General features: G+C 36.0%; 1 protein-coding gene across 2 annotated transcripts in view; it reads left to right on the top strand.

Moving 5' to 3' along the window:
• The window catches only part of myo10l3 (myosin X, like 3), a 179,175-nt gene that overhangs the window by 61,712 nt on the left and 92,101 nt on the right, over positions 1–25,362 (top strand). For both annotated transcript variants that reach the window (XM_056464724.1, XM_056464723.1), the window contains exons 5-13: positions 2,736–2,870; positions 2,959–3,097; positions 3,698–3,782; positions 3,905–4,011; positions 10,791–10,920; positions 12,641–12,759; positions 17,831–17,977; positions 18,076–18,176; positions 23,969–24,035. In XM_056464724.1, coding sequence (XP_056320699.1) covers positions 2,736–2,870; positions 2,959–3,097; positions 3,698–3,782; positions 3,905–4,011; positions 10,791–10,920; positions 12,641–12,759; positions 17,831–17,977; positions 18,076–18,176; positions 23,969–24,035 — 1,030 coding nt within the window. The remainder of the gene's footprint in view (positions 1–2,735; positions 2,871–2,958; positions 3,098–3,697; positions 3,783–3,904; positions 4,012–10,790; positions 10,921–12,640; positions 12,760–17,830; positions 17,978–18,075; positions 18,177–23,968; positions 24,036–25,362) is intronic.

The following is a 25,362-nucleotide window of genomic DNA, read 5'->3' as shown; positions in this document are numbered from 1 at the left end:
TGTTTGTAATCTAACAGACAGACTCATATACCATACAAAATACCATACTGTAGGACACTCATAAGTATCAACATAAAAAAAGATGCTCCAAAAGAATTAATACGATGCAAAAAATAAATTACACTATCGACCTCCTGTTGCTTTTACACTGCATCATATCACACCAAGATTTTAGAGTAAAATTTAAAGACGGTTATTCAAATCCTGTAAATATAAAGACTGCTGTTGGTCATTTTTGCTCTTCAGATTGAAGCGCACAAAAGGACTGATGTATACATGAGTGTTTTGGTAATCTGCCGTTCCACAGGACTGTAATCCAATCAGAGTATGACAGCTCAATCTAGAAATGGATTACGTTTGATTCATATTGCAAGGTTTATTGCGTAACTCCGTTTGGCATGAAGGTCAGAGGTCAGGTGTATTTGCTTTAGTGGCTAGATGGAGTCAGAAGACCTTGGAAGTGAGCATTTCCAGTAATTGTGGGGTTGTTCAAATGGTATTTGATCTCATCTTAATTAAAAAAATTTAATTGTGTGGGATTTACATAAAACAGCTGATATGAGAGAAAATTTTAAATTGTAATTACTATTAAAAATGCTGTTATGCTCGGAGGAACAAACCTGGGCATTAATAAGGAGTGTTGTGCTGTGTTGCACAGTCACAGTATATATAGTTTGATATTCTGGCCATAAATTATTGTGATCAATAGCATGTGAAACATTTAAGAGTGAGCAGGTCACTACAGACTACACAGGGATCAAGTGAACATCATATATCACTTTAAAGAAACTGGGAGATGTACCAACTGATGTTAAATGATTTTGAAGTATTTTTCAAAAGATGCATTTTTCATTTTCTCTCATTCACTTTCATGTTTAATTCAATGCATTACTTGCAGTTTCTGCAACTAATTGTGAAATTTACTAGGAATTAAAGATGCTGTATGTAAGTTTTTGACTCTTCTAAAGCATAAAAATACCGTAATAAGTTTGCAGATATTTAAGAAACATGCCTAGTGAACATTCTTGTTTCTCTGAAAAACACTACTGAAGTCAGATATTCTGCTTTGAAAATGTGTTCTCCGTGCCGGAACGCTGTCTTTGTTTTGGTAATTTTAACCTGCCCAATGCCACTTTAGCCAATTATATTTTAGCTCCCCGGGTTGCCTTGGTGGAAAACCGTGTATTTTATTCACTCAATCATTCATTCAGTAAGAAAGGCTCTGAAAGCATGCGTCCGTGACTGAAATGCGACTTCTGGTGGACAGTAGCAGACACCAAAATGAGACAGATTCAGTTCAACATGAGGTTATTAATTAGCAAATAATATAAATATTACAAATGTAAACATTAGGTGAGCAGGTTATATTGTAACCGCATGTCCTAACAACGTGCTTCGTGACGAGATTTGTCTTGATAAGCAATTTGGCTGTTTCCACCAGACGAAACACGACAGAAATTTAAATACAGCCATTCAGAACCACAGAATATGCCCTTACTCACGAAATGGTAAAGTTTATAATCTATTTTATACATATTAACATTAACTTTAACAGTATTGAATGTACATGCTCAATCACTCATATGTGTTTTGTTCTAAAGTTTATATTCACAAGGTTTATTTTCAAGATCTGCTCCTGCTTTCAGTATATGGCAGTAAATGTCATGTAAAAGGGCATTCAAACTCACATTTATTACTGAATAAAGCACATGAGGTTTACCTTAGGTGATCATTGTCAGTTTTCTGTTGTTCATCTGTGAGAAATAGAAGCCGTTTCCAATATATTAATTTGAGATGTTGGTTTGGACAAAAACTCATTTTAATATGGAAAATATTCCTTCTATCGGGTGTCATTGCTTTTATTTAGAACACGATTTATATCAGCCTTAACAGGCTCGATCGTCAGACTCGCTCTTGTTCTCAATCTGCGTTTACGTTTATGATCCAAGAGTGCAATACCTAGTTCAACCACTGGGTGTCAAACTTACATACTGCTCCTTTAAATTTACTGAGCGTCAAATTTGCCTAAAATTTGACTAAAAAAACTGGATGAAAAGGAATTGAGAGATGTCATAGCATTCAGGAGCAAATAACAAAATTTTTGTCTATGATGCAGTTTGACAATTTAAATATGCACAACTGCATGTTTCCTCTGTTAGAGTTGTTGAGTATGATAGAATGCAATGTTTAATCTCCTTATTACAGTTTTTTTTTCTTGCAACTGAGTTTACATCTCACATTTTGGACTTGTTGTTTGGAAATCAAACAATTATGCATTTTTTTCAAAATTGCATGACAAACAGTTCTGAAAACTCTGTTCAGAATCTTAGTTCTAAAATAAAGTTACAAGTTTTTATTCATGCAAAAATCACATGTAAAATCACAGTTGCATGAAAAAAAGGCAGAATTGTGAGAACTGCCAGATATAAACACACAATTTAGACTTTATAGCAGAGTTATTATTCATACATAATTCATACATCATTTGCAGTTTTCTGTTATTATTAATCATATATATTGGAATATATTTAAAATCTGTTTTACTGTATTTATCAAATAAATGAAGCACTAATATTCATTAAAGACAAAATCTTACCAGCTTCTTTTGAACTGTAGTCATATATTATTATTTTTTTGCTTTAATATCCTAACAAACCCATAAAACTACAGCGTGCTGGCGTTTTTTCTTTTTACATGTGCTTCATATATGTGTCTATGTGTGTGTGTGTTTTCAGTGGAGAGAGTGGTGCTGGGAAGACAGAGAGCACTAAACTGCTGCTGAAGTTCCTGTCGGTCATGAGTCAGAAATCCACAGGTTCTCCGCTGTCAGAGAGAACCACCCGAGTGGAGCAGGCCATCGTACAGAGCAGGTCAGACACAACACACAACATCCAGACTGATAGACTCCGTATCTAAACTCTTTCTGTTTTCACACCTGTACCTCCTGTTCCATTCCAGCCCGATAATGGAGGCATTTGGAAATGCAAAAACTGTTTACAACAACAACTCAAGTCGCTTCGGAAAGTTCATTCAACTTCACTTCTCCCAGAGTGGAAATATCCAGGGAGGCTGTATTATTGATTATTTACTTGAAAAGGTATATTTTTATTTATTTTTATCCATGTTTTTCCTATGCCTTGTTTTTAACGTGAATTATGGGATTTACTTCAAAGTGTAAACTCAAAGTAAAGTGTTTTAAAGACCTGCAATGAGGTGTCATTATTCTCCTAATAGTTCATCCACTGAATATTAAAAGGAGAAACAAATAATCAGAGGAATTCAAAAGAGTCTTGGATACAGATATATGCTTGTGAGATGAATGTATGTTAAAATACCAAGCGTAATGTTATTTTAATCTCACTCAGTTTTCAATTCAATTTATTTCTATAGCGCTTTTACAATGTAGATTGTGTCAAAGCAGCTTAACATAGAAGTACTAGTAAATTGAAACTGTCAGTCCAGTTTTCAGAGTTGAAGTTCCGCTAGTTCAGTTCGGTGTGGTGTAATTTTCACTGCTGAAAGTCCAAACATGTATACCAAGTATATGGTTTATTTATCATAGCACAAGCCTATTAATTTATGTTCCAGCATTTATTATTGTAAGTTGGCAACCTATAACACAGCAGTAACTAGCGGGAAAAGGTGGATAGCCCTCTGCAGGTGCACTTGTTTTAAATTCTTTTACATCTGTCTCCAGAATCGAGTTGTGCGACAAAATCCGGGAGAGAGAAACTATCATATTTTCTATGCGTTGTTGTCAGGTGCCAAGTATGAACACAGAGGTGAGCTTTTACCATTCTCTTTTGTTACCTTTAATTTAATTCACAGAATTTTTAAAGAAGCTAAATCATTTTGGTGACTGTAGTGCAGTACATTACATTGAACCCTGTGTTTTCACCTTCAGAAATGTATATGCTAGCTGACTCTCCTGAAGCCTATCATTACCTCAACCAGTCGGGCTGTGTGAAGGACAGAAGCCTGGATGACAAACACCTCTATGATAGTGTAATGGTGAGTCAAGATATTGCTTTATTATCTTTGTGTGAAAGCATTGTTCTTCCCTCTCAGACTGATACTTGTTTCATAAACACACAGACGCTGTTTACGCTTTTATGCTTTAATAAATGTGCCACTAGAGGGCACCACATCCTGCCTTTTCTATAAACGGTTCATAGTTATGGAGATAGATTTGTTTCTGTATTATTCAATCAAAAATATTTAGTTTTAGGGAAAAATTAAGTACATAGTAATTAAAAAAATTAAAGATTGCAAATTAAAAAGTGTTTAATTAAAAAACATGTCAATAATAATGAAATATTTTGGACTGCAAAAAATAGACTACCCACATAGCAAAATTTCTTTGGCCCAGCTTTGGCCCACACAATCAAGTTTTGCCTGGCCCACTTGCCGCAGTGAATTACAGTACATGACTGGACTAAGTCTGGCTTCCAGACAAGGGCCAAACATGGACTATATCTGAGTCAAGTCACAGCCAAGTTGATAACTCATAACTGAGCCTGAACTGGGCCAGATAGGTTGGTGTGTCATGATTGCAATGAAATTGATAAACCCATGAAGCATTGTGCTTTGGGCACACTATGGACGTGCTTTTTCTCAAAGCGACTTGATTGGTAGAATTTTTTTCTTTACTCATAAATTATTTGAATGTATTTTAGCATAGGATAAACGTTATTTGTCTTGGAAAGACATTTTGAAAAGGTGCTACAACGTTGCTCTATGCATTTTAAATGTGGGTCAAGACAGGCCAAACTTACGTGGCCCACATATCAATTTTAATTTTGTGTCTTTATTATTCAAACATTTCAACTCACAAAGATTCAATATGTGCAATAAATGAAAAATTGTAATGAAAACTGCATAATAGGACAATGGTTTATTTTTGCAATTCAAAATATTTTATTATCATTGATGTAAGACTTTTAATTAAACATTTTTTTTTTAAATCTTTTATTTTTAATTACTATGTACTTAATTTTTCCCTAAAACTAAATATTTTTGATTGAATAATAAAGAAACAAATCTATCTCAATAAGTAGTGAACTAAGGAGATCTAACCGAGGAGTTATTATTCATGCTATTTTTAACTTATACAATTTTTAAAGAGTTTATTTTATTTATTAATTTACTTATATTTTGGTCAGACACAAATGACAATAATGGATTCACATTAAAGAATAATGTGTCCAGATCCCATTTCTTCCCCTCGTTTTCTTTCGTTTTGACACTAGATGTCAGCATTTTTTGAAAATTACTGTTTCCAAACTTGTTTATTTACCAAGTTTGCATGTATAGGATTGTAAACTGTAATATTTTTTTACATCTATCTATCTATCTATCTATCTATCTATCTATCTATCTATCTATCTATCTATCTATCTATCTATCTATCTATCTATCTATCTATCTATCTATCTATCTATCTATCTATCTATCTATCTATCTATCTATCTATCCATCCATCCATCCATCCATCCATCCATCCATCCATCCATCCATCCATCCATCCATCCATCCATCCATCCATCCATCCATCTATCTATCTTTTCGCTTCCTGCTTCGCTACTGTTCGGACGTCTTTGCCTACTGCTCCGCTCTCTGCTCACTTGCTTTTATATCTTAAACCCTAATTTTAACTTGAGCCTATCAGCACAGTGCTCAAACGACACAACTTGATGATCAGCATCGATTCTACAAACTTTCTGGAATATAGCTTTACTAACAAGAGGGGAATTATCGTCTAAACAATCCTCCCGCTACCAGCTATCAGCTGCTCACATTCCTGAGACGGGAAAACACGGCTGTGAAAATGCCTCTGGATCGGATTAATTCAGATTCTCACTGCTGTACAAACTGCCACAAACTTCTACAAAAGATTGCAGTTCTTGAAACAAAGTTACTTGCGATCCAACCAGAACTGCAGCGTCATTGTGGACGCTCACAGCAAATAGCCGGTGAGTCCCATAAATCTATTCCTACCACTATTCCGAGCACTGAAAAACAGATTAAAGCTGTTGAAAATGAGCATTGGCATAAACAAGGTGCGAGACCAAAGGGTACTCACGGGGTCAGATCATATGCTGCCGCATTAGCGTCCTCTACCCCAAATACAGCTCGGACTCAAATACAGCTTCAGAACAGATATGAAGTATTGAGTAATATGGGTGAAGAATCCCCAAATGCAGTCAGACAGAGATCGCATGACTCAGCAGCTAACTCTGCATGGAACAGAGGCTCAAGGCCGACTAGACAGCGGCATTCTGCTCCGATCGCACCTGAGATAAGAACACTAGTTGTAGGAGATTCAATAATCAGGAATTTTAGGAGCAAATCTACAATGACATACTGCTTCCCTCATGCAACAGTTTCTGATGTAAACAAAGAACTTAAGGAAATTCTGAAGAAGCACAAGACTGCAAAACGGATTATCATCCATGTGGGGAAGAATGATATTCGGAAGGAACAGTCAGAACTGCTCAAGAGAGATTTCTGTGAGCTCTTGGAAACAGTTGAAAGAGTGAAAATTCAGCCGTTCATCAGTGGACCGCTCCCTGCAAGAGGGACAAACATGTTTTCACGGCTGCTTGGTCTAAATGTATGGCTGCAGAAAGCATGTAACAGGAAAGGACTGAATTTTATTGACAACTTCAATCTCTTCTGGAACCAAAGACAACTGTTGACATCAGACGGCCTTCACCCAAACAAACTTGGTGCAAAGGTACTAAAGGACAATATCTTCTTCTCCCTCCATCATCCATCAGCTGTATGTGCCACTGACCTCAATCCAAATGGCACATACACACCCAGCAAATGTCCAGATGACCACAGGACCTCAAATCAGCTCCCGAGTGGACTTGGGGCTGACGCATCACCCAAGGACAGTGATAACGCCACGCAGCCAAAACACCCACTGTTGATAGAGACACTATCGCTGGCCCTCTGCTCAACACAGACAGACTGTGACGCATCAGAACAGCATCATGTCTCGTCACTAAAAAATGATCCTCAGGAAAACACCCAGGAAAACATATTTCAGCACCCAGAATCTCCAGAGCCACAGCCTCTGTCGCCAGACACGTTCCCATTATCACCTTGCTCGCCTCTCTTGGGTTTCTCAAAAAAGATGGAGGAACTGGTGCATGCTGGAACTAAACTTTCACACTCCATCGCCGCAAGCCCCCAGTTACCAACCAAAAAGCGGCCTGCTCCACAACCACCTCTGAGCCCACGTGGAAGAGCCCTCCGACATTTGCCCCACCGCCAGGGCCCAAACAACAACGCACCATCCTCAGCTGGTGAACAAAACTGCTCTCCATGATGTGTCTCGGGTGCCTGCTTAGATAACAGTGTCTTTATCAGATGTTTACAGAACAAGCAGGAACCCAGTGTGCCTGTAGCTTTCTCTACACATATATGTGTTGTATTACGTGACAGAAAACCGAAGACTTGTTCAGGCCGTATAGCAAATCACTCAAATCTTGTGTCTATTAAATATAAATCTGAGACTACTGTAGCAGAAACAGCTAAAACTGTTAAGTTAGCACTTTTAAACATCCGATCACTCAACAATAAGTCACTTTTAGTCAATGATTTTATCAGCTCAAATTGCCTTGATTTTATGCTTTTAAATGAAACTTGGCTAGATGACAGCTGTAGCGCAGCAGTTCTGAATGAAACAGCTCCTTTAAACTTTGACTTTTTGAGTGTTTGCAGAGCCAATAGGAGAGGTGGAGGCATTGCTGCCCTGTTTAAAGATGTCTATGAGTGTAAACAAGTGTCATTTGGTGACTTTTTGTCTTTTGAATATCTGAGTATAGCACTAAAAGGTGCACCACGTATCTTACTGATCATTATCTACAGACCTCCAAAATATTCTCCAGCTTTTATTGATGATTTTACAGAGCTGTTATCAATAGTAACCTCTGAATTTGACTATTTTACCATTGCTGGGGATTTTAATATTCACATTGATAATCCAGAAATCAATGCTGTAAAAGAACTGATGACTGTTTTGAACACTTTTGATCTGACTCAGCATGTTCAAGGACCCACACACAATCGTGGACACACTCTTGATCTACTTATAACTAAGGGTTTACACATTTCATCAACTGTTGTTAAGGATGTTGCACTATCTGATCATTTCTGTATTTTCTTTGATATATTGATCACTCCAGCTATTAAAGACAGATCTGTCTCTGTCAGAAAGAGATGCATAAATGAGAACACTAATGAGCAGTTTATGAAGGCCTTATCGCTAGCACCAAGTATATCTGCAGACTCTGTTGATTCTCTTCTTGATTTGTTTAACTCTAAAGTTAAGAATGTCATAGATGACATTGCTCCTGTTAAAGCCAAGAAGATAACTAGCAGCCAAAGGGGTTCCTGGACTAGGTCCCCAAGAATTAAAATAATGAAAAGACAGTGCAGAAAAGCTGAGCGTATGTGGAGAAAGACGAAACTAGTAGTCCATTATAATATCTATAAAGACAGTCTTCGTGCTTTTAATATGGAACTAAAAACTGCTAGGCAGACTTTCTTTTCAAGCCTTATAAACAGCAACGTAAACAATGCTCGTAAACTCTTTGCAACGATAGAGAAACTCACAACCCCCCCCAGTCGGATTCCCAGTGAGCTACTCTCTGAAAGCAAATGTAATGAGTTTGCTCATTTCTTTACTGACAAGATCAATAATATCAGAAAGGCAATCAGCTCATCCAATCAGCCAAATTGTGTCGACGTCAGACTAGCTCAACCACAACTTAAGAAATCAGACATTATGTCCGATTTCATGGCAATTAATGGCAAAATCTTAGAAGAGATCGTGCAAATTATGAAAACATCAACCTGCAGTCTCGACACGCTCCCCACATCATTCTTTAAAACGGTATTTACCTGCTTAGAAATGGATCTTCTAAAAGTGGTAAATGCTTCACTTCTCTCGGGGATTTTTCCTAACTCACTTAAAACTGCAGTTGTTAAACCCCTCTTGAAGAAGAGCAACCTAGATAACACCATATTGAGCAATTACAGGCCCATCTCAAATCTCCCTTTCATTGGCAAAATCATTGAAAAAGTTGTTTTTAACCAGGTTAACAAGTTCTTAAACTTCAAGGGGTGTTTGGACAATTTTCAATCTGGTTTCAGACCACATCACAGTACAGAGAGCGCCCTTATAAAGATAATCAATGACATCCGTCTAAATACAGATTCAGGCAAACTAACAGTGCTGGTACTGCTCGATCTCAGTGCTGCATTTGACACTGTCGATCACAGCATACTTCTGGATAGGCTGGAAAACTGGGTTGGGCTGTCTGGGACGGTCCTCAAATGGTTCAGATCTTACCTTGAAGGAAGAGGTTACTATGTCAGTATAGGTGACCATAGGTCAGGGTGGACACCCATGACATGTGGAGTCCCACAAGGCTCGATTCTGGCACCACTCCTGTTCAACCTTTATATGCTCCCTCTGAGCCAAATAATGAGAAAGAACCAAATCTCCTACCACAGCTATGCTGATGACACTCAGATCTACCTAGCCTTACTGCCTAATGACTACAGCCCCATTGACACCCTCTGCCAATGCATTGATGAAATTAACAATTGGATGTGCCAAAACTTTCTTCAGTTAAACAAAGAGAAAACTGAAGTCATTGCGTTTGGGAACAGAGATGAGGTTCTCAAGGTGAATGCGTACCTTGGCTCTAAGGGTCAAACAACAAAAAATAAGGTCAAGAATCTTGGTGTGACTCTGGAGTCAGATCTGAGTTTCAATAGTCATGTCAAAGCAGTTAGTAAATCAGCATACTATCATCTCAAAAACATTGCAAGAATTAGATGCTTTGTTTCCAGTGAAGACTTAGAGAAACTTGTTCATGCTTTTATCAGCAGCAGGGTGGATTACTGTAATGGCCTCCTCACTGGCCTTTCCAAAAAGACAGTCAGACAGTTGCAGCTCATCCAGAACGCTGCGGCCAGAATTCTGACCAGAACCAGGAAATCAGAGCACATCACACCTGTCCTCAGGTCTTTACACTGGCTCCCAGTCACATTTAGAATAGATTTTAAAGTATTATTACTGGTCTATAAATCACTAAATGGCCTAGGACCTCAATACATTATAGATATGCTCACTGAATACAAACCTAACAGATCACTCAGATCTTTAGGATCAAATAGATTAGAAATCCCAAGAGTTCAGTCAAAGCAGGGTGAATCGGCTTTCAGCTACTACGCCCCTCGCTGCTGGAATCAGCTTCCAGAAATGATCAGATGTGCTCCAACATTAGGCACATTCAAATCAAGACTGAAAACACATCTGTTTAGCTGTGCCTTTACTGAATGAGCACTGTGCTACGTCCGACAGATCGAACTACTATGTTTTTCTCTTCTTTTTAACTCTTTTATAACACATTTTATCAGCTTTTATTTTATTTTATTTTTATTCTGTTTGTTTTTATTTCTCTTATAATTGTTTCTTTTATTCCTGTTTATGTAAAGCACTTTGAATTGCCACTGTGTATGAAATGTGCTATATAAATAAACTTGCCTTGCCTTATCTATCTAGCTTATTGGTCATTTAAAGAATGTTATGTGAATGAATAATAATAGTTAATCTCTTTCTCACATGTCCCTCATTGTCTTACAAAATCACATCTTCTGTCCCGCAACATAACCTAGTGGTCAACTTCATTAAATATTGTATTATTATAAAAAAAAAGGATGCATCCTGACACGGTTGAACAGTTTTGTTGTGTTTAATCTTTCTGTAGGAAGCGCTGAAGGTGATGGAGTTCACTGAGGAGGAGATTCGGGATGTCTTCAAGCTGCTTTCTGGAGTCCTTCAGATTGGCAACATTGAGTTCATGACAGCAGGAGGTGCTCAGATCACCACTAAAGGAGGTTCGTGACACATCAACGGCTGCCGGAAACATAGTTAGCGTGTTACACATGCTTTTTAAATAGTTATTTCAGTAAAACGACCTCTTGCCTGCAGCCCTGGCACACAATCTCAAGTGATGTTTTATCTGTCAAGAGTTATGAATAAAGGCCTTCACAGAGGAGAGTGCATGTAGAGGCATGCTACATTTACGCTGACAAGTGTACTTCATATGGGTGATAAGTCACTAATCTGTCTTAATGCTGGACTAACTCCAATTAACTGATGATTCTGTCATTGACAGAATTTATTAGATTTTGTTGAATGAGGGAATGGGGAACAAAACATAAATTATACTAAAAAATAGAGTAAAAACATAAAATGCCATCTAATATTTTCATCTAAAATGAGCGTTTTTTCATATCTCTTATGTTTATGTTCAATTATTACACTTTGAAGCCGATTAAAAATAAACATATTCACCGCCATAGAAGGAAAATTACAGAAGCTACCCATAGGAACCTAAAAAATGCTAATTTTAGAAGAACATTTCAGGTGGAAGAGTTTTTCTCTTTCTCTCTTTATATTAATAAATTCTATTTAAATAGGTGATGGCAAAGCTGAATTTAGCTGTCATTATTCTAGTCTTCAGTTTGTATAATTAATAATTAAACATGTATTATTATTATTATTATTATTATCAATGTGCAAAACAGTTGCTAAACTGCTTAAGAACTCAAAGGAAAACAAATATATATATATAGTTGTAGTCAGAATTATTAGCCCCCTTTAAATGTTTTATTTTTATTTTTTAAATTTCTCCCAAATGATGTTTAACAGAGCAAGGAAATTTTCACAGTATGTCTGATAATGTGTCGTAATAAATATAAATATGTCAAAATTGGTTTTATTTCAGGTAGAATACAAGTAGTTTTTGATTTTTTAAAAGCCATTGTAAGGTCAATACTATTAGCCCCTTTAAGCTATATATTTTTTCTGATAGTCTACAGAAAAAAACTTCGTTATACAATAACTTGCTTGATTACCCTAACCTGCCTAGTTACGTAATTAACCTAGTTAAGCCTTTAAATGTCACTTTAAGCTGTTTAGAAGTATCTTGAAAAATATCTAGTTAAATATTATTTACTGTCATCATGGAAAAGATAAATCAGTTATTATAAATGAGTTATTAAAACTATTCTGTTTAGAAATGTGTTGAAAAAAAATCTTCTCTCTATTTAACAGAAATTAGGGGAAAAAATAAACAGGGGGAACATGTTTTTTTGGTAAATTTCCATATGTATTTACTATCAATTTTGATTCAAATAAATGTAAAAAATTTAAAAATAAATAAAAATAAAAAAGTAAATAAAAAAATTTATTCACTCCAAACGTAATTATTTTTAGAAATATGCTGAAGACCTAGAAAGGAATTGAAGGCTAAGTTATTTTAACAATAGATAAATATTGACTAAAAGAATACAATTATAATCCTATTAAATTATATAAAATAATCAGGCATTACATTCAGTCTTTTTTTTACCACTTACCAAATTACCAATAGCAAATAAAAGATAACATCACATTGGCAACCAAGAATAAATCTTAAGTAGTGTGTTGAATATCTATAACTTGCATATCACATGGTGTGTTTACTGTTACAGTATATTGTATGTGGTGATATCAACACTCCTAAGCCATGCACACATGGACTGATGCATTGTGTGTTGATTTGCATGACAGTGGTCAGTGTGGTCAGTGATCTGCTGGGACTGGACTCTTTTCAGCTGTCTGAGGTTTTGACACAGCGCTCCATGATCCTGAGAGGAGAGGAGATCTGCTCGCCCCTCACCGTGGAGCAGGTACAGATCTGTGTCCGCTGACTTGTCTTGACATGTCCTGTGCTGAGCTGGCACGTCTAAAAATAAGATCTTTGTTTTTTCAAATACAGGCATACGTTTGGGCAGTGATTTTCAAAACTATTGCTTGGTACAGATTTTGCTGTTTGTTTTACCTGTCATGTTGTTACATGTCCGTGCCCTCAGTATGTCCAGAGACATGTTCATCTCCTTGCATCCCCAGACTCCCCTCTGATTGACTGACAGACTGTCATTAAAAACATGCTCACACCCATAAGGCTGTGCAGAAAAGCATCTTTGCGTGACTTGGTACCATTTCCTGTTTTTTGTCCCCTCGGATTCCTGCTATAATAACTTGGTGATAAAGATCTCATGAGAAAAACACAATAGAGGCAGAGTGTGGAGACGGCGGTTTGCAGCCGCCTAATGGGGGCAGCCTGTCACATAAATATACACATTAAACACAAGAGACCGTCAGTGAAGCACAAGCTTTCATAAAGGGGTGGTTCATCCTCAGAAAATGTCCAAAAATGTTCATTTACTCACTCTTAGGCCATCGAAGATGACTTTTTAGATGAAAATGTGGTTCTTGGTGATTCATAAAATGCAAGTCAATGGCTACAAGCATCTTGAGAGTCAAAAAAACATTAAACAAAGTTAAAACATGGCTACTGATGCTACTGATGCTACTGGTGCAAGAAATTTAACAGGATTTACAAAAAGTTTTTAGATTTAAATCTGAAGCATGAGCTTCCTGTCATATACAGTAATAATCATAAACTCTGATTGTCTTTGTCTACACAGGAGAAGGAGATCCTGTATTTAGATAATTCATCACAATGGTACTTGTGCTTATCCTGGAAAAAAATAATTAAATTAAAAGGTTTTGTCAAGAGACACAGGAATTAGTTCTGTTATACCTTATACTTTTAAATTATTTGTTAATATATGAAGAGTTTAGATGCAAAAACCTCTAAGTACTACCTGAAAATTCCATCGAAAATGAACATTTTTCTCAGCGTCCTTTGTTTATGTTGTGTTATTTCACTTTATAGACCATGAAAAGGACTTATCCTTTGCCGTAAAAGTGAAATTACTGAACATACACACAAGAACCTAATAAAAATGTTCATTTTACAAGAAAATGTCAGACGACATTTAGATGTTTTTGCATCTAAACTCTTCATATGTTATATAATATTATGTGAGATGTATTCTAGTAGCCAATGACATGCATTTTCTAATCAGAAGGACTACTGTTTAAACCAGGGGTCTCAAACTCAAATTGCAGGGGGCCATTTCAATGACTGGCAATTTATAGGAGTGCTGTTTTAACATTCAAGCACAAGAAAAAAAGTGGAAACCTGATATAATTGATGTATCTTAGGACAACAGACATGATGTTTACGTTTCTAGTATTACCTGTCACCATGTGATAATGCAAATCAGCACGTTTATCTTGTCACGCATCAGCTGCTAAAATATATCTGTGGTGGTTGTGTGTATGGCCGAGCATTAGACACACACTCAGTCATTCTTTCACAGAGTATATGCAGTCAAAACTCCAGCTTTTTGTTTCTTGTTGTACGAATTGAAAGAAGAGTTTAAATTGCTATGAAAATACTACAAATAATAGGCATACTAATTATTATTCTGTCCCAACCAATTGTATTGTCCCAGTAGCGTAAGAACAGCAGAAAGCAGTTAAGTGACTTTACTGGCAATTGTTCTTCTCAATATCTTTCTTTTTTGTAAAACTACAACTAAGAGGGGGGTAGTATATATAAATTCACATTTGTTTTAACAAGTTCAATTCAACTAGCAATACAATTTTACTAATGTACATAGTTTTTATTCAAATCTTAATAAGCATATGAGGAAAATATTCATTTGAATATAATATTAGCAAATTTATCATATCTATACACCACCAGCATAACGTGTAAGCCATTAAGAAGTGTTTGTACAAAATACAAGTGGTATTAAACTGATAATAATCAAACAACCCTTGGATAGTTACAAAAATAGAACTTTAGTAAAAATAGATCACTTAGGGACATATATTTTAACGTTTAAATCAGCCACAGAATCTCGCCCGTTCACTGAAAGAAAATGAAAGTAAAACTAATCTGAATGCACTACTTTAAATGTCGACTAGGTGGCAGGTCAAAATCACAAGTGGCTAGATACGACTGCACAACAATGATAGTGGTTCAAAAATATATGTTTTGGCAGGCCGAACTCATTATATTTTTGTCGTCAGTTGCGGGACGGAGGGAGGAGGAGGACAGGCTGTAAATGGCCCACGGGCTGGCAGTTTGAGACCCCTGGTTTAACGAATAATCTTGTTTAATGTTATACTGAACAAAAAAGTTCTTCATCTTTGACTGAGGGTGAATAAATTAACAGCAAATTAATTTTTTTTATGAACTATCCTTTTGAGAATTCATCTTTCTGCAACAAAAGTTCAAGATCTACTGCATACAAATCAAAGACTTGTTTTTTTTGTCACTTGAGACTAGCAATGAGGAGAAAAAGAGTTGAAAGTGTGTGCATGCAAATAGTAAAGAGACCTCAACCCACATAGTCACATAAATCTCGTCTTGCACGAAGAACGGGCCCTGGCCTTTGTGACCGACTCGGTAGAAACACACAAGCAATCTTTTCATGAACAAAGACAATGGCCACTAACTCCAGCCTGTGTCAGCAGTCATAAAGCAGGGGCATGTCTTAATGGAAGCCCTTATTCCTCCTCTTTTTCCCATAATGCTTTAACACAGTGGTCAGGACCTCAACAGCTGCCATTGACCGTATCCTGCCCAAACAGCCATTCTTTCAGGCCTTTCTGACGGAGCCAACACACTGTTCAGAATCAGGCAGAAGTGTCTCTGACTGATGAATTATAGTGTCGCTGAAACAATAGCCGAGAGTTTGGCATTCAGAGCAATAGCAGAGGCTAATTTGTGGGTATTAACTTTCTCCCCTTCTGTAATCCAGTAATAGCAGCTCAGGGTTATTGCTGGGTTTATGAGTTGAACTGAAACTCCAGATGCAGATATTTCTCAAGAAGCTGCACCGCTTTTCATCACCTTTAAAAATTAATTGCTATGTCAGTTTTAGAGTATGTATAAAGTTAACTCTCACAGTATCTGTAGTTCACAGTCTGTAGGTCAGTTAAAGTTTGTGTGAAATCAAAATTTACTGTGTTTAATTTGCTAGTGCACATTGTTATTCACTGTAAAAAATGTTTACACATTAACATTACTGTACGTTTTCCCAACACAAATTGATTAAGTTAATGTTATTGTTTTTACAAATTTAAGTAGATTGCACATAAAACAATTGAGTTGTCTCAAAAAAACCTTAAGAATTGTGTTGATTTAGTTCATTTTATATAAGTAGTTTGAACAGGCAGCAAAAATAATTTTTGAATGTTCTTTAGGTGAAAAATGAGTCCTTGCTAGTTAATTCTTTGAAAAAATAGAGTTTGTCTTGGTAATATTCAGTCACGATATTTTTAGCCATGCCCCTCTTACCATTTAGGGAATGATCTGCCAAAAGAAAGCTCTTCCTCCTACTTAAAGGTGCAGTAGGTGATCTTCTAAAATGCTAACCGGTTAGCATAATATCTTTGAAACACAGTCCCTCCCCTGCCGTCCAAAGCCACACTCTTGAAACACGAATTTGTGCACCTTAAAAAAATGACAACCGCCTAGATAATGTCATTTGCCAGTTAAAAACTTTATATTTTATAATATTAAAATTCTGAATGAAAAACTGTATTATATCTAGCACGTTTTCAGTTATGTAGCAAGCAAGACTTGTCATAATGTGCAATATTTCATGCATGCAAGGATAGCTCGTCTCACTCTCTCATGCGCGACTACTGTAGCCATACTTATATACTATTTCAGAGCGAATATTCAGAGTAGCATGTTAAACAGTTTAGATAGCGCAGGCTGTCATTGTGTAAAAAAATGAATATAAAATCAATTTCATCTCAGTAAAGCAGGCTAGGCGGAATAGCGCTATTTACTGATGTATTGTTGTTAAACTAAATAAAAATCTACATTACCGATGCTGTAAAAGGTCTCGTATGAAACTGAAAATAGTCACATCAATCTTTCGCCAGAAGATTTCAGTGTCTGAAGAAGACTTCTGTGCATATAACCCATTTATAACAATACAATCTACATCAGCTCTGTGTGACTAAAATGTGTTTTAAAACAGAACATTACCCGTCTAAAAGAAATACTTCTGACATGGTGTCATCCTTTCTCCAGCATGCAAAAGTAACTTAAATATTGATTCAGGATTTTCAAAAGTTTTGATTCAGCATTTGATTTTACTACTTTGATTGTCTCGTGTGCAGAAGCATGCGCAAATGACGGATCTGCACGAACAGAGATGCACAATTGTACAAATGTACATTTGTTGACAGACAGTTTGGGATAATTATCAGAATTATGGGAATTATCGGCCTGATAATATTTAATTGGATGAAAATTTTTTTGTCTTTTGTCTTACCCAGAGTATAAAAATACATTTAAATACATTTAGATCATTTACTTTAATCATTACTGGTGAAATGTGAAGAGACTTTTAACCAGCACAACAAAAAAATGTTTCTGAAGACAATCACATACTGCAGCTTTAATATTCCCTTTTAGTTGGAAGTACATTAACATACTAAAATGAAAACCTCAGCGACTTTAACATGATGTTACTGTTTTGCACAAAATTCTTTACTTTGAAAGGCTAACCGAGTTCTTTGTTGGATTTGGGTGGTTTACATGTGATCTTGTGCATAAATCAGGAAAGACATTCATTGTTTTCACATATCGCACTCACAGCATGTTTAAAGACACGCACAATTACACACCCCTGCAGATTCAGCCCATAAAACTGTGAACTTCACTGTATTTCCACGATGATGAAATTCAAATAGACATATTAGTGTTTCGTAATGACCTCTTGAGACTTTTGCTTGTTGATGTTGTGGGTTTCAGTTGCACTGTTGGAGGCTAACTAAAGGAAAATATCTCTGGATTATTATGTTTCTTGCTTTCCAAAGGCAATTGATTCCCGGGATTCTGTGGCGATGGCATTGTATTCCCAGTGTTTTTCTTGGATCATCGCCCGAATCAACCAGAAAATCAAAGGAAAGGACAACTTCAAGTCCATTGGCATTTTGGATATCTTTGGCTTCGAGAACTTCGAGGTGGGGGATTTGTTGAGTACCGAGAGGTGAAAATGTTCCAGACAGACTGTCTGTAATTGGCATGTTGTCATGTTTTTATGACTGATTTTCCCCTCCAGGTGAACCGGTTCGAGCAGTTCAACATTAACTACGCCAACGAGAAGCTCCAGGAGTACTTCAACAAGCACATCTTCTCCCTGGAGCAGCTTGAATATAACAGGTGAGTCCTGTCAGTGACCCAGGTTAGCACGGAAACAGACATCTATCAGCAAAAAAAGCAGTATTTCTTAGATTTTGACTATGGATGCACTGATATGGAGTTTTTGGCAGATACTAATATGTCAAATATGCTAAAAAAATACAAATCAGGCTAGGATTTTAGCCTGATTATAAAAGGAAAATGCAACCAAATACAGTGAATAAATTATTATTATTATGTTTTTTTAATTATCATTATTTTTTTCATAAAAGCCTTGCAGACCTGCAGAAAATAAGTAAAACTTCAAGAAAGCAACTGGATCTTTCTTTCTCAAAAATGACTCGGGACAAATTGCATGTTTTTTTTCACTGTAAAATCATTTTTCCAGTCAAAAATCAAAACCAAAAAAATATATCAAAATAATATGCCAAAAGTGATTACATTACAAAAATAAGCATTTATCTGCCAATACCAATATGGCTGCTCACATTGTGCACTGATATTAGCCTAAGCTCGAGAAATCAGCTTAGATAATTCTATACTGTCTTTCATCTTTCATATTGCCTGATGGATGTAAGTAAAAACTCAGATTTTTAAAATTGAAATTGAAATTGAAACATGGACTGGTGTATGAATGCATTATGTTGTGACCTGTGCTGTCCCCACCTGCTTATTAGGTCATCCTTCTTTTGCTCACTATGTTCAGTTTTACATATACCGAGAACCATGTAAATAGGAAACTATATTTGAATGGAGGTGTAAAGGTCTAAAGATTCAATGGCTCTTTGTCAATTGTTCCTTACTTAATCTAAGGGGGCTGTTGAATGCTTGATTCTGATTGGCTGATGATCATTCTAAAGCATGCAGTTATTTTCAGATAAACTTCCAGACACAGTATAGAGCCATATCACTATGCTGGGGTGCGTTTCCCAAACAACGACATAACTCGTGGCTGAACTATCACAGTACGATGCATCATTTGGGAACAGAATGATGTAGTGACGAGTGTTTCCCAAAATCACTAGTTTCTCTGTCACAGTTCTATTGTTTGAACCACATTAGTTATAACATAAACGCCCATAATGACGCTCTAAACGGAGTAAGAAGTAACAACTTCTTTAGAGAAGCACCCCATCATTTCTTTGTGCAAGTTAAATTGTTTTACACAAACACGCATTTAAAATAAAATCCAATATTAGTTTTGGTAAAAACATGCACTCGTTTTTCCATATTAATTGAAATATATGTAAATGGAACATATAGGGCCTATGTTTGCTTTATTATTATTATTATTGAGAAGTTAAACATTACTTATTCTATTTTAAAACATAAAATCACTTACAAAAGCTAACATGTATTCTAATACGTATATATAAATCATTTAAAAAAATAAATAATGAGGCTATTTATTATAGAATGAAATTTAATATTTATTATTTATTAGGAAATAAAAAAAAATCCTACTTTAATAATAATATTAATTATATTAATGATGAAGATGATAATGATGATGATGATTAATACTATTATTATTATTAAGTAGGATATTGTTTTTTTTTTTTTTTTTTTTTTTTTTTTTTAAAGTCTACTTTTACAATTTGACAGATGTAAACCACAGCACAAAGTTCTAACCAACAGGCCCATGTCATATACAGTATGACATATGACATAGCGGTATATGCTATGTTTTCACAAGCTTTGGAGACGTAACATAAATTCCGCTTTTAAATAATAGATCACCTTTAGCTTACGCCATGAGGCTGTGTTCAAAATGACATCAATGTTTTCAAAGGGCACTGCGAAGGGAGCAAAATTGTAAACATGAAGATCGCTAAAACTGAACTGTAAAAATAGTTTGAAAGCAAATTAAACCCAAGAGAGATGATCGTAATGCTTTTTTATTTTTAATAATTCCAACTTTGAATGTCAGATGTTGTTAGAATGTTGTTAGAATGTTCTAAATTAATAGGGCATATGGGGGGATAAGTGGCAATAGAACACAGCCAGGAACTATGTTTCTAACGACAGCTCCAGACGTGTGGTTGCAAGTGTTTGTTAAAACGATGGATATGGGAAACGGCAAATCAACTAACTATGTTTGTAACGACGGAACTTGCGACCTTAGTTAGCTAACCATGGTTTTGGGAAATGCACCCCTGGAGGATTTCAGTTATTTCACAGCCTACAAAAAACAAAATTCAAATCAAAACTAAAGGCTTTGGATGAGATGCGAAAAAAACCTTTTCCTACACACAGGAGCCATTTGAGGACAAAATCATGATAAGTGTTTTGAAAATCAACATCTGAACTGTTGTAACCATAATGTAAGTAAAATAATTTCTTCTGGTCCATTGAATTATTCGAAAATAGTGTACACTCGGCCTGTTGTCAGTTATTCTTTTTATATCCAGCTGTATGGCATGCCTGTAGTGTTGTTGTCCAAGCATTCACACGTGTGTCCTTGTACAGATTATGTCCTTAGAGTTTTATCATCAGGACATGAAATCGCTCGAAACCTGAAGCGTAGACACGGGCTAGTCTGCAGACATGTAGCTTCGTGCTATCAGGTCACACAGTGAGCTCAGGTCACGACAGGGTGACATAGCACAGAATGTAATACAGCACTACACAAAAGTCTTAGGCTACTATTATGGCCCGTTTCCACTGAGTGGTACAGTACTGTTGGTATGGTACCCTTTTAGTGGGTGCGGTGTGCGACAAAAAGTTTCAGTCAATGTCATTCTCACTTGAGAAAATGTCAAAGGAAAGCTGTACAGGTCGTTCACATATCATATGAGAAGCATATGATATGTGCTCCCGTCTATTCCCCCAAAACAGATGCTTTATACACATAAATACTTGTGTATAAATGTTCACTGCTAACCTTTCTATGAACATGAGTTGATTATACTGTAACTGCAGATCAATGATCGAAAAAAGCCTACTGTAACATCTGGGATTACATAAAATACAGTCCCCGAAATGTTACCAATTACAGAAAAACTACACACAGCATACATTTAGTCCTTATTTAAGTTTAAAAACAACACAAAACATATAGCCCAGTCAGTGCAACGCTCTCATCTGTATCTTCAGTCTTCAGCAGCACATGTAACCTCTTGTTAGAAAGTAATTAAAGTATTCATAATCGTCCAAAAGGTGATGATAATAGTTAAAGATGGCAGTTTGTTCATGTTTTAGGTTGCTGAAAAATTATTTGCTCCTTTGTTCTTTCCGGCTTCTCCTTTGTTTTTTTTTTATGTGTCAGTCTCACGTTTGTGCGTTTCTGACAGGATCGGATGTCAGAAGCACTTCAGTAATCACGCGCACGTTATTATCATCAGCTCAAGATGTATGCTATTTCAAATATAGACGCGGGGCAAGCACAAGCGAGAAAGTGAAACCGCCCGCGCTTTAGACGGCCTTGTAAACAACTATGAGGCACAGGGTAGATTCTGCTCTTCTTGGCTTCGTGGCTGTTCATCAAGATAATGGCAAGGTTTATTTGAGGTCGGGTCGACCATAGCTTGTTATTATATGCATATATTATTACGGTGTAATGTCTCTGCTGTGTATTTGTTGCACAAACGAGTGAGATATCTCTGTAAACCAATATAGCATTCAGCTGTGCGTCTAGCTCTGCCTTTTTGTACTTTTTTGTTGTGCTAGGTACCCTTTGCAACCCTTTTTAGGGTTCGCTTTTAGGTACCATTTGACAGTGATAACAGCCATAAAAGCGTACAGAACTGAACCGTACTGTACCGTACCACTCAGTGGAAACAGGCCATTATTTTCTGCAACAGCCAGGGGTGGATTTAACTAATAAGTGAGTTAAGGAGCCTCTTAGGGCCCCAGGAAATCTGGGGGCCCTCAATAAATACCTAGAAGTTTCTATAAATTAAATATAACATGGTTTTCTGTCATATTTTGTATGGTGAGGGTCTAATAAATAAATTTGTAATGTAATTATTGATATCTGTACTATTGTGTCTCCCCTACTTCCAATCATGGGTCAGTCCAGCAGCCAAATCGAGTGAAAATTTTGTTTTTTTAAATGTTTTTTTTTTTTTTTTTTGTGAATTCAATTTAGGGTTGCCAGATATGACTTGTTCCAGCCCAAAAGCTGTCCAAAAACCCACCCAAACGCACAAAAAACACTCAAAATATTCGATCATTCATCCATTCATTTTTTCTTTGACTCTTTATTAATCCGGGGTCACCACAGCGGAATAAACCGTCAAATTATCCAGCACATGTTTTACACAGTGTATGCCCTTCCAGCTGCAACCCAACACTGGGAAATATTTATACAGTCCTGCATCCACACACATACACTACAGCCAGATAAGCTTACCCAATTCACCTTTACTGCTTTTTTTTGGACAGTGGGGGAAAACAGAGCACCCAGAGGAAACCCACACGAACACGAGGAGAACATGCAAACTCCACACAGAAATGCCAACTGTCCCAACCGGGGCTCAAATAAGCGACCTTCTTGCTGTGAGGCGATCGTGCTATACACTGCGCCACCATCAAGCCAATAATGGATTAACATTTTATATCATTTTAATTTATTTAAATCAAAATTAACCTAGTTACTTTAACGGTCATAATTGTTTACCATACAGCAACCAACACCAGCAGTCACAGTACAACAACTAAACCCCATTACATTGAAACACTGACCCCCTCTCACCCACACACTGCACTTAATGTTGTGTAGATTACACTATAAGAGTATGTCTTACTTTCCAAATGGGGTATAAATTCATCCCATTTGGCATTTTAATTTCTTTTGAACACAATTAGGTGCTGCTTGTCAATCAGACAGCGCTTCTATGTTTGTTCTTGTTGTTAGTTGCAAAAAAAGATCAACAAAAGTGCCATGATAAACGTTGTGAGTTTAACTGATGCACGTGCACACGTCAGATTTGTCCGGCAGTCAGATTTTGATACAACTTTCCTTCACCTCCACTTGCGGTTGGACCCAAGTTTGCACTATGCACTGGTCGCTACTAACTGAATAGAGTAGGAGCACACAGTTATGTTTGATTAAACAAGTTGCATATAAAATTTACTTTTCAAAACCACCCAAATTGTGTCAACCCGCCTATGCCATTTTTTATTCGCACGATCAAATTCAAAACTGCCCAATCTGGCAACACTGATTCAATTTAAGAAAACAAATGATTTCAAATGTAAAGATTGCATTAAGATACAAATAAAGAGTGATAAAAGACAGCAAGCTAAAAATAAAAGTCATGTTAAAAATAAATACATAAAAATATAAAGGGTGCATATTAGGTCTGTTGGGCCCAATGGCTGAAATTGCTCAGGGCAGTAACAAATTACTGTAATTGAGTTTTTTTTCAGGAATTGTAATTTACTAAGTAATTTTTAAAAATTTGTGCTTTTAATTTTATTTGAGCTGTGATAAATGGCTGATTTAAACCTTTTTTGTTACAATAATGGCTTTAGACTGTACATGACGGTGATATACAGGACATGGACTTTCTTGCGCTCGCTCTTTAGCCTACAGTGAAGAGATGGCTGATGAACGAAGGCCAAGGATTTCTCGGCCTGTTCTTGCTGTAGTGGCTATGAAGGCAGTCTGCCAGATGTGTGAATGGCTCTCCTCTTTCCCACACAGTTGTGTTCTTGTGTCGAAATGTGATGGCTGAGGGGGGGTCAGCCGAGCCCGGTCACAGCTCATTTCATCACATGAACCCTGAGGATAATACCACCTTTGTGTACTTGTGCTGTTGTGATGTGTGTATCTGTTGCTCAAGAGCTTCTCTTGTGTCTCCGTTCAGGGAGGGAATCCACTGGGAAGCCATCGACTGGATGGACAACGCAGAGTGTTTGGATCTCATCGAAAAGGTGGACTTTCGACCTTTTATTAACACCACTAGACCCCACCATGTTCACAGAATTGCTGATAACTTTAAGAATGTGACGAATTCTATGAATTACAGCAGTCAGTGGATTTTCAGAAATATTAGTCTTGAACAAAGTTGTAATAAAGTACAGTGTCTTAACATAATGAACATAATTTCCAATCAGGCAACAAAATGTACATATTATACACTACTGATAACATTTCCTACCAAATTAAAATATAAAATATATCTCTTTTTTGATAAAATCACGATTGGTGAAGGTACTGTATCAGAAAGGTGCCTTGTTTTCAGACATGTTAATATAAATTTTTAAACCACACAATACCAAAGCTTTAGAAGTTCAGAAGTATTCTGGAAACCTGTATTTGGTGAATTAATTCTGATATTTGACAAAAAAAAAGGAAATTTGAAAAAATTATTATAGACCTTTATAGGATAAAACATATAGATATTTTACTTAAATCCATAGATACAAAGTTTTATCAAATAATCTTTACAAAATATATCAGGTTCCACTAAATATAAATAAACAGTTTTAAATAATAATAATATTGAGCAACAAATCTGATTTTTTTTCCCGCTGAAGTGTCATGTGGCACTAACAACAAAAAATTAGCTTCATGTCACATGAATAAATTATTTTTTTGAATATATTAAAACAGAAAACAGTTGAATTTTAAATTGTAGAAACATTTTACAATATTATTGTTTTATTTCTGCATTTTTTATAAATGTAGTCTGATAAATATTTGAGACTAAATGAAAAGACTTTTTTAAATGTACACATCAAAAACTTTTGAACAGCAGTGTGTATATCTAAAAGTAGGGATGTGAAAAGATCTCAGAAATAAGAAAAATTATTTTTTTTTTAAGTTTAATTTGTGGAAAGGAGTTTGATTTCTTATGTAAAGTCAGTCAGTTGAGTTTATAGCTAAATACTTTGCAGTGTTTGCATGTCTTTTACGGCGTATAATTCATTAAAAATAAAAATAAAGTACCATTCATTGCATTTTTTTTAAAAAGCGCCTAACTACTGTAGTTTTGCATTTTGTGATTTTTTTTTTCAGTTGAATAATTCATATATTAGCAAATGATCTGCAGTGTTTGCATATCCTTTACTAATCAATAATTCATTAAAATATGTAAAATAACAATAAAGTAAAATAACATTCATTACACGTTAATTTTAAAAAGCACCTAAATAGTTTTGCATTTTGTGATTTTTTTTTTTTTTTCAGTTGAACTAAAGAATATCATTGAAGAGTTCTTAAAAATGATGTAAAAATCTCATCTCGTTCTCATGAACA

This window comes from Danio aesculapii, chromosome 9, assembly GCF_903798145.1.
Source record: "Danio aesculapii chromosome 9, fDanAes4.1, whole genome shotgun sequence".
Taxonomy (NCBI): Eukaryota; Metazoa; Chordata; class Actinopteri; order Cypriniformes; family Danionidae; genus Danio; species Danio aesculapii.
The sequence above is the reverse complement of the archived record's forward strand: the minus strand, read 5'-3'. Positions and strand labels throughout refer to the sequence as shown.